Genomic DNA, 16,980 nt, shown 5'->3' with positions numbered 1-16,980 from the left:
AGGTTACAAGCTTAAAGCTACATTTTAACAGGAGCTTCCTAGTACCACATGCTTTCTCCCAAAGAACGAAGTCCATGCCAGGCCTCGTGCTGGGTGAGCGGGCAGGTTCGCCTGGGTGACATACTGGGGGCGGAAGCTCCTACATTTCCGGGCTAGGCTGGCTGCCTGCCCCGGGAAGCCCCACGTCACACTGTATTCATCACCCAGTCCACACGCGGACTCCATTTCTGATGCTAGCGAAATCCCCGGGCTCAGGCAAAGCAGTGGCTGGTGGTCAGAAGTCCGGTCTGGGACAAGGAAACCATGGAGGCAAGCTCACCATGAGCCAGCTGAGCTGGCTCTGCGGGCTCGCATCTCACAGAGCAGTCTGTGTGCTCCCCAGCCGTGCCTGAGGGCTTGGGCCAGGAGAAGGTAATGGGGCAGAGGAAGAGGGAAGCGCTACAGGCAGGGCTGGGGTCCTCTTCCTTCTAGAGCCCTCAAATACCATCTCATGGAGTTAGCCAGTTGCAACGTCCAGAAGAAGCCTGAGACATAATCTATACTTACAGGAAAAAAAACCAAAAAACAGCTGAGGGAACTAAGGCCATTAAGCTTGTACTTGGTAATGGCAGGACAGGGAAAAGCATCTAGCCATTCCAATGTCTACCCCAGAACCCTTTCTGTGGTGGCATTTAGCCTGCTTTTTTTTTTTTTTTTTTTTTTTTTTTTAAGACTTTGTTAGAGAGGGCAAGTGCGTGTGCAGGGAGAGGGGCAAAGGGAGAGAATCTCAAGCAGACGCTGGGCCAAGCATGGGGCTCGATCTCATGACCCTGAGATCATGACCTGAGCCAAAACCAAGAGTTGGACACTCAACTGAGTGAGCTACCCAGGCACCCCCAGTCTGTTCTTTTTAAAAAATATTTTAGAGAGAGCACACATGCATGCACGTATAGGGGGAGGGGCAGAGAGAGAGAGGGAGAATCTTCAAGCAAAGTCCCCATTGAGCACGGAGCCCAATGTGGGGCTCCAACCCATAACCCAAGAGATCATGACCTGAGCTGAAAACCAAGAGTTGGATGCTTAACTGAGCCACCCAGGTGACCCCTGCTCTAATTTTTAAACACAAAGTTATTCCAATATCAGGAACACTGAATCCCTCTCCCATCCTTAGATTTTCAACCCACTGCGACTCTCCAGTATTGGAGGCACTAAATAAGTGGGCAGGTGCTATTTGCCCTGTGGTCTGTGAGTCACTGCAGAGATGCAGGAGTAAACAGTGGTGTCCTGCGTCCATAGGAGGCCCTCCAGTGGGCACGTGGCATCCCCTGGCTTGAACAGTTATCTTGGGAGAGGAGAAGGAAATCTTTGTATCCTGACTTTTCAGATGGGGGAGTAGGGGCCAATCTCAGGAAGTTCTACTTTACGCGGTGGAGAGAAAACCTACAGAGCACAGCAACCAGAATGGGTGAGTCGGGCCAAAACTATCAACACAAACTTAAGTCAAATTCCCCAAAGTACGATTACTATGAGCAGGGATGTCTAGAGGTTGCGCCAATCCCTGCAACATCAAGAAGAAAAGCCACAACCTCTGTACCGTGCCTCTTGCTAACGAGAACTCGGGCCACAGAGCTGACTCAGTGGCTAATTCTAGACTATAAGAAATATGCCCAAAGGCACACATGAGTATGCCTTTCAGGAGATGCCACTGCGTTCAGCTAATAGCAAAACTTAATCAACATGTGTTAGGTGAATGGACATGTGCTCGTGTGGGTTCCCCCAAAGCATGAGCACTTTATGTCTAAATGCAGACAGATGGTCAGTTCATGGGCACAAGCCCCAGTAAAGTCCAGGGCAATTTTAGAGCTGGAAAAAGAAACTGCCCCGAAGGGGTGCTCTGTGAACCAGCCCACTGCCAAGCCACTCCCTCTGGCCTCGACATACCTTTTTCAGCTCGTCCTTCTCCTTGGTGTGGGCATCCTCTAGGATCTTGCGCTCCGAGTGGGCCCTGTGCAGCTCAGCCCGCAGGCTCTCGACCTCCTCCTGCAGCCTCAGGCTGCTGTCCCCATCGTGGCCCTCCTGGTAGCGGGCCAGCTCCTTCTGCAGCTTCTCCACCTCCACGGCGTGTGTGGAGGTGACCGCCACCAGCTGCTCCGACAGCGTCTTGAACTCTTTGTTCTGTGAGAGCACCGACAGAGGGGGAGAGGGGGGAGGGGAGAAACAGTGGGGAGCAAAGTTATGGGGGCAGGCAAAAGACACCAAGGCAATTAAAAAAGGAACTTCCAAGGTGGAATTAGATTTCATAATCACGGCATGCTTGAGTGCCCTGCTGGCATCCCCCCCGAGGGAAGTCTGTTGTGAGCCTGGGGGCGAGAGAGGGAAAGAACAAAAACCAAAGGGATATTCAAGCCGTGTTTATGAGCCTCGGCAGAGCCAGAAGCCGGCTGATGGCGGTCAGTCTTCTGTGTGGGGCTGGACAGACCTTACAGCCCATTTCTAAGTTGTGGGAACAATGTAGCTGGCTTCCCGGATCTGCAGCCTTGGCTTTTCAGGTTTTCTTGGTCTTTCACACAGGACCCTCCTGCCCTTGGACTCGCTGGCTCAAAAAGCTGCAACCTAATCGCTAGCTCTGAGACAAAGGACCCCTTTAACATCCCCTCTTCCAAGGAGGCCCTCTGCGGGGCCTAGGGATCCCTCTCACCACCTGTCAGCTCACCCTGGAAGACTCTGACGCCACGCATGGATGCCCCGGCAGATTCTGTCCACCCTGTACCCCTGCAGACTGGGCACCCAAACCAACAACAGGCAAGCGAGCAGCCTCCCCTCCCCGCCATGTGCCTGGTGCAGCTATGGAAGGGGCCCAGGCGCAGCACCCCAGATGGGCTCACACAGAGGGAGCGCAGAGGACCCAGGACCAGTGTCAACGGCTTGTGTCAACGTGGGCAAAAACTGGTGCTTCAGGTGGTGAGAGGAACAGCTGAAAGTGGCCAGTGGGGAAAGGGAGGAAGGGGTTCTCCAAGTAAGCAACCGATAGTTAATCATTTTTCTTCGTTGCGGTTCTCTGTGGGAGCTCCAGGTAGACCAGAGCTGTTGGCTAAAATATCAGTAAGCCGGGGCACCAGGAATCAATGACTAATTCACATCAGAAAGGAAGCTTCACAGAAAGCTGTGCAGAGTAGAACAGCTGTTGGACCCCACAGGAGGCCATGCATGCTGTGGGACCTCCAGCTTAACTGTCCCCTCCAGGTGGCACAGCTGGGTCAGATCACCATGAGAGTGGAGCAGAGGACTGAGCTGGGGGGTTTCTAGCTGGAGCGAGTGTGGGGTGTGGAAGGAGGCACGAAATGTGGTGGCAGCCAGGGGCACAGGCAAAGTCTGCTCCTCTGGAAGAATCTCAGGGAGAACTATGTTCTGCAGATCGGCAGATGACGGCATCCCGCTATGGACAGAGATAACACCTTAGGATCCTCATGCAGAGATAACGGTCCTTCTGGGAGGCCAGCTCTTTGTGGCTCCTGACACCCAGGTGGACATGGGACTCAGGACGTCACGGAGTTAAGAGTGGCTGGAGGTGGACAGACCTGTGTTCCTATGCCGGCTCTATCCTTGATCAGTTGCGTCTGTCTGATCAGGTCCTTCCACCTCTCTGTGCCCCAGTTTCCTTGTGTGTGAAAGGGGGACCGACAGTAAGTCCTTCCTCAGGGTTTTTATCAGATGCAGGGAGATCTAGTGGTTTGCCACTGCCTGGCACACAGTAAGTGCCCAATAAACAGGAGCGGTCTCCTTCGCTCAGTTCTGCAGGGAGTCCTGGGGAGAGACGCTCTGAACGCTCTGCTGGTCCCCGGAGGTGGTGGGGAGACTCCTAACAGCAGCACCTGGGCAGCTCCTTATTTCATCATTAGCATCCAAAAATAATCACTGGGGACTCATTGCAGCTGCACGTTTCATGGTCCGGAAGTATGATTTCAGAAAGGAAGACCCCAGAGGAGCCCAGCAGTTTCCCGGCTTATCCTCATGCCGTATGTCCCTATCAGGTGCCCACAACTGTGCAGCTAAGCCCGACACGGGGCTGGTGTGGGGCACTTGCTCCCTCATAGACCCCAGAAACCCTCCCTGCAATGACAGGCTGAGCTCCTCAGTGCCGCCTTGTCAGTGTGACCAGGAGACCTGGCCAGCTCTGTCCTGCACCAGTGAGGGCTTTTCCCTAATATCAGGGCGTGGGGATTTCCAGATAGACCCCTATTCTCCCTGGGCTCCTCAAACATCCCGAGAAGATGCTCACTCTGCCCCTACCACTAAAGGGCACAGAGCTGTCCTCAATTGCCAACAAGGAACCTGTCTGGGAAGGTAAGTTGAGACTCTCTGCTATTATTACTTTCTCAAAAGCTTATATATTTTTTTCCTCTCAAAGATTTGCCTGGTAAAATTTTTTATGCTTGAAATGTTTCCCCTACTTGAAGGATATGGCATTCACCTGTTCCTCTGGTCCATGGTCCCAAGCCCTCTGCTGGCCTCTACAGCACTTTTGTATGAACCAGGAAAGGCACCACCTCCAGGAGGATGAGCTCCACAGAGCTGCCTCTCCGGGTGGACACAGGCCCAGGGGTGCACAGCTTAGGACAGAGGACACCTCCTCTTCCTCAGGGCAGCTCATAGTCAGATGAGCAGAGGATGGTCCCCAACCCTACTTGTCCCCATTGCCAACTACCCTTGTGCAGTGTACAACGTGCAGAACTATATGGAAGTGGATTCAAGTAGTTCGCAGTCAATGGTCTACAGACCCCTGGGGAAAGGGGTGAGGAAGTCATTGCAAGACTGCATCATGAAAAATAACATGTTCCACACATATTACTAGCACTTATTGGGTGTTTACTATGGGGTGGGCACTGTACTACCTAATTCATATATATACATACATATTAACTCATTCACTCCTGAAAATCCTATGTAGTGAGACTGATTAATATCCCCATTTCATTTAAGGAAAATGCACTGGAGGCCATAGAACTGTAAATTATACTATTTTTCAATTATATTTGGATGCTCTCATGAATCAAAATAACTAACGTATCTATTAAATGTATACTAAGTATACTGAATCAATCTGATTTAAAAGGCTACTAACTGAATCCACAGAATTCTTTTTCAGACAAAATATTTAAATACAGCATTGTACTCATAAAAGTCTAATAAACTTGACCTCATTATAAAAGAAATGGTAGATTCAATCGGCCTAGTCACTCTACATGTTGTGCCTGAATAAAGCCAGAATGGTAGAAAGCGAAGTTCATTGGCTACCTCATTTTGACAGAAACATGTCACAGCACAGGCCTACATCAGGGACACTGTAAGAAATGGTCCCAAGAACTGTCCCTTTACTGCTGAAAGATACTATGAAGGATGTGGCTTACGATACCACAGATTATGAAAACCTGCAGGAAGAACTCTCAACACCAGGGACAGCTCCAATCCTCCTAAACTGGTCTGTTTGCTTGGGAACTTGGTGCCAATTTTGTGTCTTGTCACTTTAGTTGGGTGCAGAAAACCTTAGACATGAATTTTCGTGGCAAGGTACCCTGGATTTATCCTTTAGTTTCCTCCTCTGAATTCTTGGCAGTGGGGATACCTTAAAAAAAAAAAACACAAAAAACAAAAAAACTCCCCCAGGTAATCCTCTAGGGCAGCCTGGAGTCAGGAACCACTACTTGAGCCACATCATAGTATCAGTTAATTTTCGAGTTAGAAGTTACTTTAGAAATCTTGGGCCAACCTCCTTGAAAGGACTCAAGGCCCAGTTATAGATTCGGCCGTAATCCCTAGCTGTCAGGTCTGGTTGCAAGTATAATTGAGACAGAACTCAGGCCTCCATCCAGCTGGGACTTTGCCCACTACCCCATGCTGCTCTGACAAATACTTTCGGATGCCTTTGCCTATCCTCTCCTTCTGCTTAAGAACTTTGGGGCGCCTGGGTGGCTCAGTTGGTTAAGCGACTGCCTTCGGCTCAGGTCATGATCCTGGAGTCCTGGGATCGAGTCCCGCATCGGGCTCCCTGGTCGGCAGGGAGTCTGCTTCTCCCTCTGACCCTCCTCCCTCTCATGCTCTCTCTCATTCTCTCTGTCTCAAATAAATAAATAAAATCTTTAAAAAAAAAAAAAGAACTTTGTGTGTCAGGAGAGCAGTGACCAGAGTTGTCTCCAAGGCATGACAGAAAGAACAGAAGGACATTCAATTCCAAATGGCTAGCCCCATCTGCCAAGAGACTGCAATCAACAAGCATCTCCGAAGACCTGGTGCCAAGATTATGCTGGTGATTATGCTGATGGCTCCTCGCATGCAGAGTGCGAGTGGAATTCCTTGACACTGGATCACACGCCCCACGTAAAAGGCCAACTGGTCCAAGGACGATGCCATCTATATGCGAAGGAACCCAAAACAAAACAGAGTCTTCCTCGGATTGAGGAATTCTCACATGTCCAAAGAGTCTCCAAATGTGCAGATATCCTATATTTGGTCGAGGTGGCAGCATGTTCTCTGGAACCAGATTGCCAGGTTTTGATCCTAGCCATGCTACTTACTAGTGTGTGGGCTTGGGCAGGCTACTTAACCTCTGTGCCTCAGTTTAAAATGGGAAGATTATCATCTCATCAGGTCTTGGTGAGATTAAATAAATATTTGAGAATGGTGCCTGGCACATAGTGGAGCAATGCAGGGAGGGGTACAAGAAAGCAAGATCTAATCCAGCCCTCCTACCTCTTCTGCTCACCCTCTGCACATAGGGCACGCTACCCGGGGTAGAGAACACCTGCCACTGCTCACAGATGCTTGCCTAGCAGGAAGCTTAAGGCAAAAATCTTTTTTTAAAAATAGGCCTTTTAAATCTGCTTCTCTTTGATGTTCCAGCACGTGGTTTGTAAAATATCAGATTTATTTTTAACCTCTCGCATTAACTTCAGAAATCAGCAAAGCCAATGCAGGGCCCAATGGCTTGGGGCTCGTGGCAGGGTGCAGCGTTGCCAATAAAGCGTACTCGTCCCTCCGACTAGGCTGTACTCAGAAGGTTAATTGGCAAATTTTGATTACGCAAATATCTTTTGTGGTCCATCATCAATGGCCACAATAACAACAATACCCAGGTCCTATCTGTACTTGTGTTTTTCAAATGGCCAATTCTTTCTGCTCCTGTCCATCGGGCAGATGTGCCTCCCTCCCTGAGCAGGCATTGTCATTACAAGCTGAGCAGGGGCAGGTACCCAGTGTCTCCCAGCCCCGCACTCAAGCTTCCCCATTAAGGTCCCCAGCAAACAAGACACCCTGTCGAACTCACACAGGCAACATCAACACCCAGGACCACGGCTTCTTCTTGGGAAGCCTGGTCTTTCGCAAGAGCAGAGTAGCAAGGGCATTTTACTGCTATCTGTGCACTGCTTTTGGGCTGCTATCTGGGGCAGGTAGGTTAGGTATAAAATGGTTTATTTATGTTCTTGCCCCTACTGGGGTCACGTGAAGCTTCCAAACTGCCTAGCCTAGAACAGATGCGATACAACGGCGTGACCTCCGGGGCAATGCCTGGTGACTCTAACTCAAATTCTGTCTCCACACTACACAGCCCACTCTAGCATTGTGTTCTCTCCCTCTCCCTTCCCCTAGGAGGCACCTGAAACCCTCAAGGGTACTGCAGAAGCCTGCTCCTCTGGTCATCTTACCAACCCTGCATGAGCAAAGTGACCGTGAGCCTGCTTTCAATGCTGGGAACCCATCTTGGCAAGGACAAGGCCCAGGGAAGGGCTCACAGTTTAGTGATGCTTGGGGTTAAAAAAAACCTAGCATCACCCTCCTTATGGCTGTGGGATCAGAGAGACCACGGCTGGAATGCTGGCTTTAGAATTTTCTAATTCTGTGACCTCATCAAGGTACTTGAAGTCCCTGAACCACCATTTCCTCATCTATGAAATGACCTCACAAGCCCATGGAGGATCAAATGAGAGTGAACATAAAATGCCTGTCACAGGGGATGGCACGTGGGGGTGCACAGGAAGTCATTAGGGTAATTGGTGCTCTTGGCCCTGTTGGCATAAGACCGTTCCCTTGTAATAAGCGTCCATGTGGGTCAGAGCCATCCTCTGTTCACCAAGCCTAACAGAGCACCAGAAACTGTCAAGCACCAGATAAAGTTGTTCCAAAGAGGAGGATGAAGGAAGACTGGCCACGGGAGCCACCAAAGAGTGGGTGTACGGACCTGTGTGCACATGGGCCTGCTTCATCTTTCCAACCTGGTGGAGGGTGCCAAGCATTCTGTGCTTGTTTCAGATTCCCTGCAGTGCCCAGCACAATACTCCACACCCGCAGGGACTTGACCAATGACCTGTCACTTGTGTGACTGGTTGAGAAGGTGGCTGGGGTAGGAAAAGGAAGAAGCATGAACATAATAGTGGTGACCACTTCCTGAGCTCCCCAGGGCAGACCAGACCCTTTGTGCATGTTCAATCACTTACACTCTTACAGTCCTAGCAGCCCCATTTTATGGATAAGCAAACTGAGGCTCAGAGGGATCAAGCCACTCGACTTGAATTTGAATTGGATTTTTTCTGATTCCAAAGCAAGTGCTCTTCCCACCACACAACGCGACAAAGGCAGAAGAGCAGAGTGGTGAAGAACATGGGTTCTAGAGCTGGACAAGTGGGGTTCAGATCGTGGCCTCACCGCTATCGCCTGTGTGACCCTCTTTCCCTTCCGGGGCTGCTGGGAGGATTAACAGGCTAACAGAGACAAAGCACTAGGACGTCCGCTATCGTTACCACTCCGGGCTGCCTCCACCAGGGCAGAAAACCATGACTCTGGGCTGGTGTAGCCGCTTCCTCTTGCTGGTATCCCAAACCACCATTAAGTCAGCAGTACGAATCTACTGAAACGCTACAAACCTTATGACCGTACAGTTCTGGAGGTCAGAAGTCTCAAAGGGTCAGAGCAGGGCTATGTTCCTGCTCGAGGCTCCAGTGGGGAATACGGTCCCGCCTGTTCTAGCTCCCAGAGGCGCCTGCGTCCCTGGCTCACGGCCCCGCCTCATGCCAACCTCTGCCACTGCCTCTCTTCCGAATCTGACCCTCTTGCCTCCCTCTCACGAGGACCCTTGTGAATATACTGGGTCCACTCATAATCTGGGCTCATCTCCCCATCACAAGACCCTTCACTCCATCACCTCTGCAAAGTTCCACTTGCCATGTGAGGTCAACATAGTCATGGGCCCCACGGATTAGGATGCAAACATCTTTGGGGGCGGGGGCGGCATTATTCTGTCTGCCAGTCAGTAGCCGTTCTTGTTGACTGGGGTGACACCCTCAGGACATCTGTGCTTCCTCAGGTCCCTGATGCACACAGTTCCCTGGGGAGTTCTCTCAAATGTGCCCCCCTGCCCCTGGTTGGGCGCCCCGGACGCAGACCTGGTCATCGATTTTCCGCTGCAGCTGGACCACCTTGTTTTCCATGCCCACATTGAGGCGTTTCAGGTGCTCTGCGGAGCGGGCCTCGATCTTGAGGACCTTCAGCTCCTGCTTGGCCTTGAGCATCCGGAAGGCGCACTGAATGACGATAGCCGCCCCCCGCAGTCGCCGAAAGTGCCTGCGTGCCATCCAGCCCCGCACGTGCTTCTGGAGAATGGTGGCCTTATGCTCCATGAGGACCTGGCGGGGGACAAGCACATACCTGCTGGGTTTGCACGGCAGGAAGAAGGGAGACTCACGTACTGCCTGGAGGACTGGAAGGAAACGTATGACATCGGCGTGCTCCACCCTGGTGTCTGACCATGTTTGTTTTCTCATGGTCCCTTCGGGGTTTGTTTTATTAGTTAGAAAGTCATACCTTCTCTGATCACAGAAGAGAGAAATGTTCCTTTTAGGAGCAAAGAATACTTTTGACATTTCCTTCCAACCCATCTTCCATCTTAGCTTTGAGCTTCAGCTGTATGGGGGTGATATGGTGGAATGGATGTGTCCTGATTCAAGGCTCCCCGAGTCCTTCAGCTTCACTGGAATAATGGCAAGGAGACCAGAATCCCCCCTCTCCTGACCTCACCTTGCTAAGCTTTAGGTTCCTAACTTGTCAAACGAGGGGGTGCCTCATTTGATGCCTACTATCGCCCTCTGCTCTCACATCTGAGTGAGCCCAAGACAGGTCACCAGGCTCTGCCACTGGCTGACCGAGTGCCCTTGGGCAGGTGACAGCTTCCCCAAGCACCTCAGCTGTCCAAGGGGCACAATGATATGCACCCACCCTACCCGTGATGGTTACGGTCACACCTTCACTTGACTGGCCTCGGGGTGCCCAGATTAAACACTGCCTCTGGGTGTATCTATGGGGGTGTTTCTAGATGAGATGAGCATTTGAATCGGTGGACTCCCCTCCCCAGGGTGGAAGGGCATCATCCCTGAGCGCCTGAAGAGAACAAAAGGCAGAGGAAGGAGGAATTCGCCCCCTTTTCTCCTGCCTCACTGCTGGAATTAGGACATCTTGTCTCATTTTTTCCTGCCCTTGGACTGAGGTTCACACCATCCGCTCCCCTGATTCTCAGGCCTTCAGACTTGGACTGAATGACATCTGTGGATAGCCGATGGTGGGACTTCCTGGCCTCCATAACTGGGTGGGCGATTTCCTGAGAATCTCGACATATGTATATGCACACACGTACATCTCCTATGGGTTCCACTTCTCCGGAAAACCCTAATGCACTGCACCTCATGGGACTTTGGAAGGATTCAGTGGGGGCAAAGTTGTGAAATCACTTAGAAAGTTAGGAGCACCTTGCAAATGTTCACAGTGGTGATAATCTACTTACGGCTGCTTTAGTTCTCTCTTTTTAAAAGATTTTTATCTATTTTTGAGAGAGAGAGCATAAGCATGAGCGGGGGGAGGGACAGAAGGAGAAGCAGACTCCCTGATGAGGACCCCAGGACCCCGGCATCATGACCTGAGCTGAAGGCAGACACTTAACCGACTGAGCCACCCGGGCGCCCCCGCTGCTTTAGTTCTCAACCTGCAGCCTGCGAGTCCCCTGGGGCAGCTCCACACCTGCTGGTAGATTCTCCTCACGAACATGCCTCGAGTGAAGGCCTGGATGATGATGGCGGCCCTGCGGGCCCTCTGGTAGGCCAGGTGGGCCCTCCGCATGCGGCACTGCTTCTGGAACACAACAGCTGCTCGGGTCCTCCGCAGATGCTCAGCCAGCCTGGGGAGGGAGAAGACGGGCGGGCCCTGCTGACGCAAGCCTCTCCCCACTCAGCCCTGCCTGGACACTGCAGGCCGAGCCAGCTTTACACTCTGACAGAATGCAGCAGTGCCCCGGGCACCCAAATCTCAGGCTCTGAACAGCAGAATGTCTAAGGAGTCTGAGTCTGACCAACTCCATGATCCCCATCTGCTCACTCCCCCACCCACTGAGCCCCTCAGTCCCACCTGGGCAGTCCCCAGTGACATCACGTGCTCATGCTTCTGTCTGTCCCCTCTACCCCCACTTGGCTTGGAGATACCAGGAGCCAGGTCTCAATCATGCCTGCCCCCTACATCTAGTAAGGGCCAGGCCTGGAGGTGCTTGGTATCTATTTGCTGAATGAATAAAACCTTCTCAGGCCCACACCCATCTCTCCCTGCTTTCTCATCTCCCTCGCCCTTTCTGCCCAGAATGCATTACATATGGACACCTGACTTTCTGGTTTCACTTCAACATTCCCCACCGCACCCCCAGGTAAGACAAAGTCAATCGGACACTTCTTACTTTCCCTTCAGGGCTTCGTTTGGTGCCAGGCTCATAGCAAATGCTCAGAGACTCAGAATATTAAAAGCTGGAAAAGCCCTCAGAAATCATCTAGCAGAGCCCCAGAGGAGGAAGGAACCCCCCCGCCCCGACACACCCTGCCTGCTGAAGGGAGTCTGATTCCCCAGTCTAACTCTCCGTAAGCACGTTCTCCCTCAGTGGGCCCCTCATATCCCTGGGGTCACAAACTCCTAAAGGGAGAACGCAGGCCAACTCCATTTTAGATCCTCACCATCCACCACGTAAGACAGAGTTGCACGCACAGGGGTACTCAGCAAGGACTTGGCTAGTTTGCCCCGACTGTCGAGGATTACCTTGTGTTGATGCTAATGACAACTTTTTATTTCTCTAGCTTTTGTTCCAGAGATCAGATCTTGGTGGTTCAGCGGTAACGAATCTGGTTATGCCCAGATAAACAGCTTACGGCAAGGATGTGAGCGTCAGCAGGAATAATCTTCTAACTTTATGGTACAAAGGACGCCTGCTCTGACTTGTAACTCGGGGGCTTCCCCCCCCCCCCTTTTAACATTCCAGCCCAAGTGACTGAATAGCCACTTGTGAAAGTCTGGCTTCCCAATACAAGACTTCATGGCAAATTGTCACTTCCCCAAGGAAATCGCTATATTGAGAGCGCGCTGATTTTGAACCAGGGGAGCGTCTTAGGGGAGGCCGTGTCCCATGTGCTCTCTCAGTGGAGATGCTCACAATGCTCTGGTGCCTCATCTACCTAATGAGACCAGGTAGGAGGTGAGGTAGTTTCCGCTTCGCAGTGCTGGGCTGGGGAGCCGGGCTGGCATCCAGGCTCCGCCCTGCATGGTGGTAGGTGTTTAGACAAGTCACATCCTCAGCGCAGACTCCATTCAGTGACTCCCCAACAGGAACTCCAAAGATCTTTCCAGCTCTAATTACCAAATTCCCAAGGGATTTGGAAACTGTTGCTGTAAATCAGGAAGCTGAGTGGAAACTGCGAAAGGCGGAATTTGTCTCCTTTTCTAAAAGATTACCTTAGGATTTAGACAAAGGGAAAACGGTGGACAGACTGGGGGAACCAAGAGACTTGGAACTAGACTTACTGTCTCAGGTGAGAAGGGCACAGGAGAAGGGTGCCCAACTCATGGGAGAAAGCTGGGGTACAGACAACCACTCTAACTAGGCTGAGACCAACCAGCTAAGTCCTCCCACCCCACTCCGCTATCCAGATGTGCCCCAGCCTGGCTCACCTGCGGGCCAGGTGTCCTCGGCAGTACCTCTGCAGAGTTAAGGTAGCAGCCTTCAACCTGCGGTATTTCACCTTCTGGAGCCAGCCCCGGACCGTCTTCTGGATCATGATGGTCGCTGCCCGGAACTTGTCGGCCCGAAGCTTCTCTAGGTAGGCCACCTGGCCTGCCCGGAAGAAGATCTTGGTGCGGCCAAACTGGAACTTGTCAGGATCCTTTACAAGGCAGGGAGGGGAGCATCAGAGAGACAACATGTCCCACCATCCCGGTTCTTTGGGGCCGAGTTCGAATAGCCCTGCTCTTAGATGCAGACACTCTCTCAGCATCCAGTGAGCAGGCTAAGTCCCTTCTACTAGACTCAAGGCACTAAGGTGTCCAGGGTGCAGAAGAGAGCAAGACGCCTGCCCTCAAGCAACTGACATCATGGTGAGAGAAGACAAGCAAAGGCTGAGTAAGTTTTCAGGCAGTGGTAAAGACTATGAAGACAATAAAACTGGGGACTTTATAGGTGGGATGGGGATGTTAAAATAGGATAATGCAGGACGGCATTTCTCTGGAGGTGATACATAAGCAAAAACATGAATAAACTCAAGGAGGCAGCCACAGGAAAACGTAGAAGAGGAAAGTTCCAGGAGATGAACAGAGGAGATGCAAATGTGTTGTGGTAGCCAAAAGCAAGGTGTGTTTGAGGAATAGGAGAGCCGGGGTGGTTAAACGTGGGGGGGGAATGAGGGAGGCCGGCAGAAGTTAATCACTAGAGGCCTTGCAGACCACAGCACACGGTTGGGATGCGAAGCCCCTGGTGATGCTCTGAGCACGGAAATGACCCACTCGGGTCATTAAGAAAAGATTATCCTCAAACCACCACCCTGTTGTATGTGTAATTCCAGATTGCAAATAACCCTCCAAATAAATTTTGATTTCAGACTATGTTTTGAGACTTTTTTTTTTTTTTTTACATATAATTACGGTCTTAATTATATCTATTTAGGTTCAAATTAATTACCTTTCCCTGTGCTTACCCCCGTGGATAAGGAACGGGGGCCCAGCAGTGAGCTCGTGCACCAGGCTGGGACAGAACACCTGAGAGTTAACCCGCTGTAACGGAGTACTTTGTAAATAAACTTCTTCCTAATTTTATTCACCGGCATGACGACCATAAGGAAGAAGTAATGAGCCAAGGTCTAAGGAAAACACACGAGAACATGTTTCAGGTTGACAAATGGCTCTGAAAGAATGCTGAATCACCACCCTTTATAGGCTTCTTGCACAGGGATGACGGAGCTGCCAAAGCTGGGGCTCAGCATCCAACGAGACTGTCTCTGACCATGTCCTTCACAGCCAGGCTGCAGGTGAAGTCTGGGAGGGGTGAGGTGTGGGCCTGGCTCTCGTCCCTGCCTCTGTTCAGGGCCATGTACCCAACGGGCTCCCAGCATATGCTGCGAGGAACAGGGCTGGATCAGGGTGGGAAGCTTCCAGGCAGCCAAGGCCCTGCCTTCATCACTGCCCTCCTGGCAGGGGCTCCTCCTCAGTGTGGCAGGGCCAGGGAGCAAAAGGTGGGTGGCTCAGCCCTCACAGTCAGAAAGCAGCCTGCCTCCTCAGGCTTCAGCCAAGCCTGGACCTGGGGGAGTCTGGTGCAGCCCAGGAACCAGAGTCCACACACTTGTTTCCTATTCTGGAAAAGCCACCCGGAAAGGTGTGATCTGGTCTGCAAAGCCACTGTTTTCGCAAATAAAAGGATCCTTCTGAAGGTTCCACCTGCTGCAACCAGTCACCACTAGCCCAAGTGCCACATTCTCTTAGCCCCTGTGTCCTGGGCACATCTCCCACCTCAGAGATCTGCTTTCTCGAACCCCTAGAACTTGCTGCCTACACTACTCACATACCCATCAGGGGTCTTTTTTTTTTTTTTTTTTTTTAAGATTTTTATTTATTTGACAGAGACACAGCAAGAGAGGGAACACAAGCAGGGGGAATGGGAGAGGGAGAAGCAGGCTTCCCGCCAAGCAGGGAGCCCGATGCAGGGCTCGATCCCAGGACCCTGGGATCATGACCTGAGCCGAAGGCAGATGCTTAATGACTGAGCCACCCAGGTGCCCCGGGGGTCATCTTTTGAGAATGCTTCTCTAAGAATCACAGACTAAAGAAGCAGAAAGGAATCTCAGTAATCCATCCCAAGCCACTCCTCCTTTTTCACAGATGGCAAAACCAACGTCTGCAATGGCGAAGTGACTTGCTCAAGGTCTCACTGGAGATACCAAGACCCAGGAGTCCTGGGCCAGTGGTCTCTCATGGCACCAGGCCCCTTTTGTAGCACCATCTCCTCTTCACACTGCTCACGTCCATAATTCCCTATGCTCCTGGGGCTCCCTGGAGATACTTGCTAATAAAGATTCTGCTCCCCTGTCACCATCAAGATTCAGGCCCCCACGATCTGATTCCCTCCCGCGAGGTCTATAATCATGTCAGTGATTAGTGGTCCCGGAGGGCAGGGTGCATGCATTATGCTCTTCTATGAGCCTCCCCTCAACCACTCCAGGTTAGAGCACAGAAAGAATGCAATACATACTGGTGGAATTAAAGAACAAACAAACTCAGATTGAGGATGAAGGGCGTTCCTACAATCCCTGCAGGGGGACACCATCCCTTGTGAACCACCTCATGAAGCAGCCCCCAGCCCCCCTCCCACGATGAGGCTGTTAAGCACCTGTTGCCCGGCCCACATGCCCCCAGCTTCTTCCCTAATGACTGTGTTCTGAAGGGCACTAGCCCTTGCTTGGGACTGGAAGGTGCCCTTCTAGGCTCCTGTGTGGCTTCACCCTAGCAGCACTGGTGACTAGAAGATGTGGCCCCATAAAGGGGGGTGGTGGGGAAACAGGAAATACAAGGTCTCCGGAGAAGTCCTGAAGCACTGATCCCAGAGTCCTTCTAGGAAAGGATAATTACGCACAGTGACATTAATCGATCAGACTGGTTCGAGGGGCACGTGATCCAGAGTGGCTTGGGGGCGGGGATGTTGAGTCGGTCCACCAGTAACACCTGGGGCAATTTTTATCAGCTTTCTACACCTCAGTTCCCTCATCTGTAAAATGGGGAACGATGCTTGTATCCTAAGGCACCGTGAGGATCAGACGAGGCAGGTACGTGAAGCAGTCAGGAAAGTGACTCCTAGGTGCTTCATAACCACGAGCCACTATCAGCAGGTGACAGTCATGACAGGCCCACCGAGCTCGTCACCCATCAGCCACCTGCACAAACTCAGAGCCCCTGTGAGAACCAGTAACGGTGCCAGGAACACAAAGACAACAGGATCCCTGCCATTTCGGGGTTCCCAGTCTGGCGAAATGACAAAGCCTTGATTGCAAGACAAGGGGACAAATACAATAAAAGCAGACAGACAGTGAGCATTGTTGGCCAGTAAAGGCGGGGGTAACGAACTCTACCTGGGAGGTCAGACAGGCCTCACAGACCAGAAGACAGTCTAAGAGCCCAGTTGGGAAGGAGGGAGGAACCTAGGTGGACCAGAAGAGGAAAAAGGCCTTTCAAGCAAAGCAAACAGCACACGTGCATATAATTTTTCATCAGGGAATTCACTTAGTTCCTCCGTTCCACAAACGTTCCTTCTGTGTTGGGCTCAGTGCTTACAACTAGAGGGTGGACATTAATACAAGGACTGTCCTCGGCAATAAAGGATCCATGTCTGCAACACAGGATACTACGCACCAGGCTTCGGTCAGCCGTAGACTACTAGGAGTTCAGTCTCAGGAAGTCATGTTATATGCGGATTTTTTTACTGCAGTGGGATGGGCGTATCGATGCCCTTACTGCCCACATTGTTTGAGGGTGAACTGTACTGGGAATTTAACACTTTTTTTTTTATGTAGTTCTCTCCATTACACTACCTTCTGAAAGGGAAAGTGTTTGATATAACCCTTTATTGAGACTTTTACCATGCCCTGCTGTGATCTCTGAATATGGTGGAGC

The 16,980-nt window shown here is 51.4% G+C and overlaps 1 protein-coding gene across 1 annotated transcript in view; it reads right to left on the bottom strand.

The window, feature by feature from the left end:
• Positions 1-16,980, bottom strand: part of MYO5B (myosin VB) — a 334,133-nt gene that overhangs the window by 54,149 nt on the left and 263,004 nt on the right. The window contains exons 19-22 of the mRNA XM_034995772.1: positions 13,000-13,211; positions 11,038-11,194; positions 9,414-9,653; positions 1,921-2,154 (exon numbers count right to left, since the gene is read on the bottom strand). Coding sequence (XP_034851663.1) covers positions 1,921-2,154; positions 9,414-9,653; positions 11,038-11,194; positions 13,000-13,211 — 843 coding nt within the window. The remainder of the gene's footprint in view (positions 1-1,920; positions 2,155-9,413; positions 9,654-11,037; positions 11,195-12,999; positions 13,212-16,980) is intronic.

This window comes from Mirounga leonina, unplaced genomic scaffold (genome assembly GCF_011800145.1).
Source record: "Mirounga leonina isolate KUSES-001 unplaced genomic scaffold, KU_Mleo_1.0 Mir_93, whole genome shotgun sequence".
Taxonomy (NCBI): Eukaryota; Metazoa; Chordata; class Mammalia; order Carnivora; family Phocidae; genus Mirounga; species Mirounga leonina.
The sequence above is the reverse complement of the archived record's forward strand: the minus strand, read 5'-3'. Positions and strand labels throughout refer to the sequence as shown.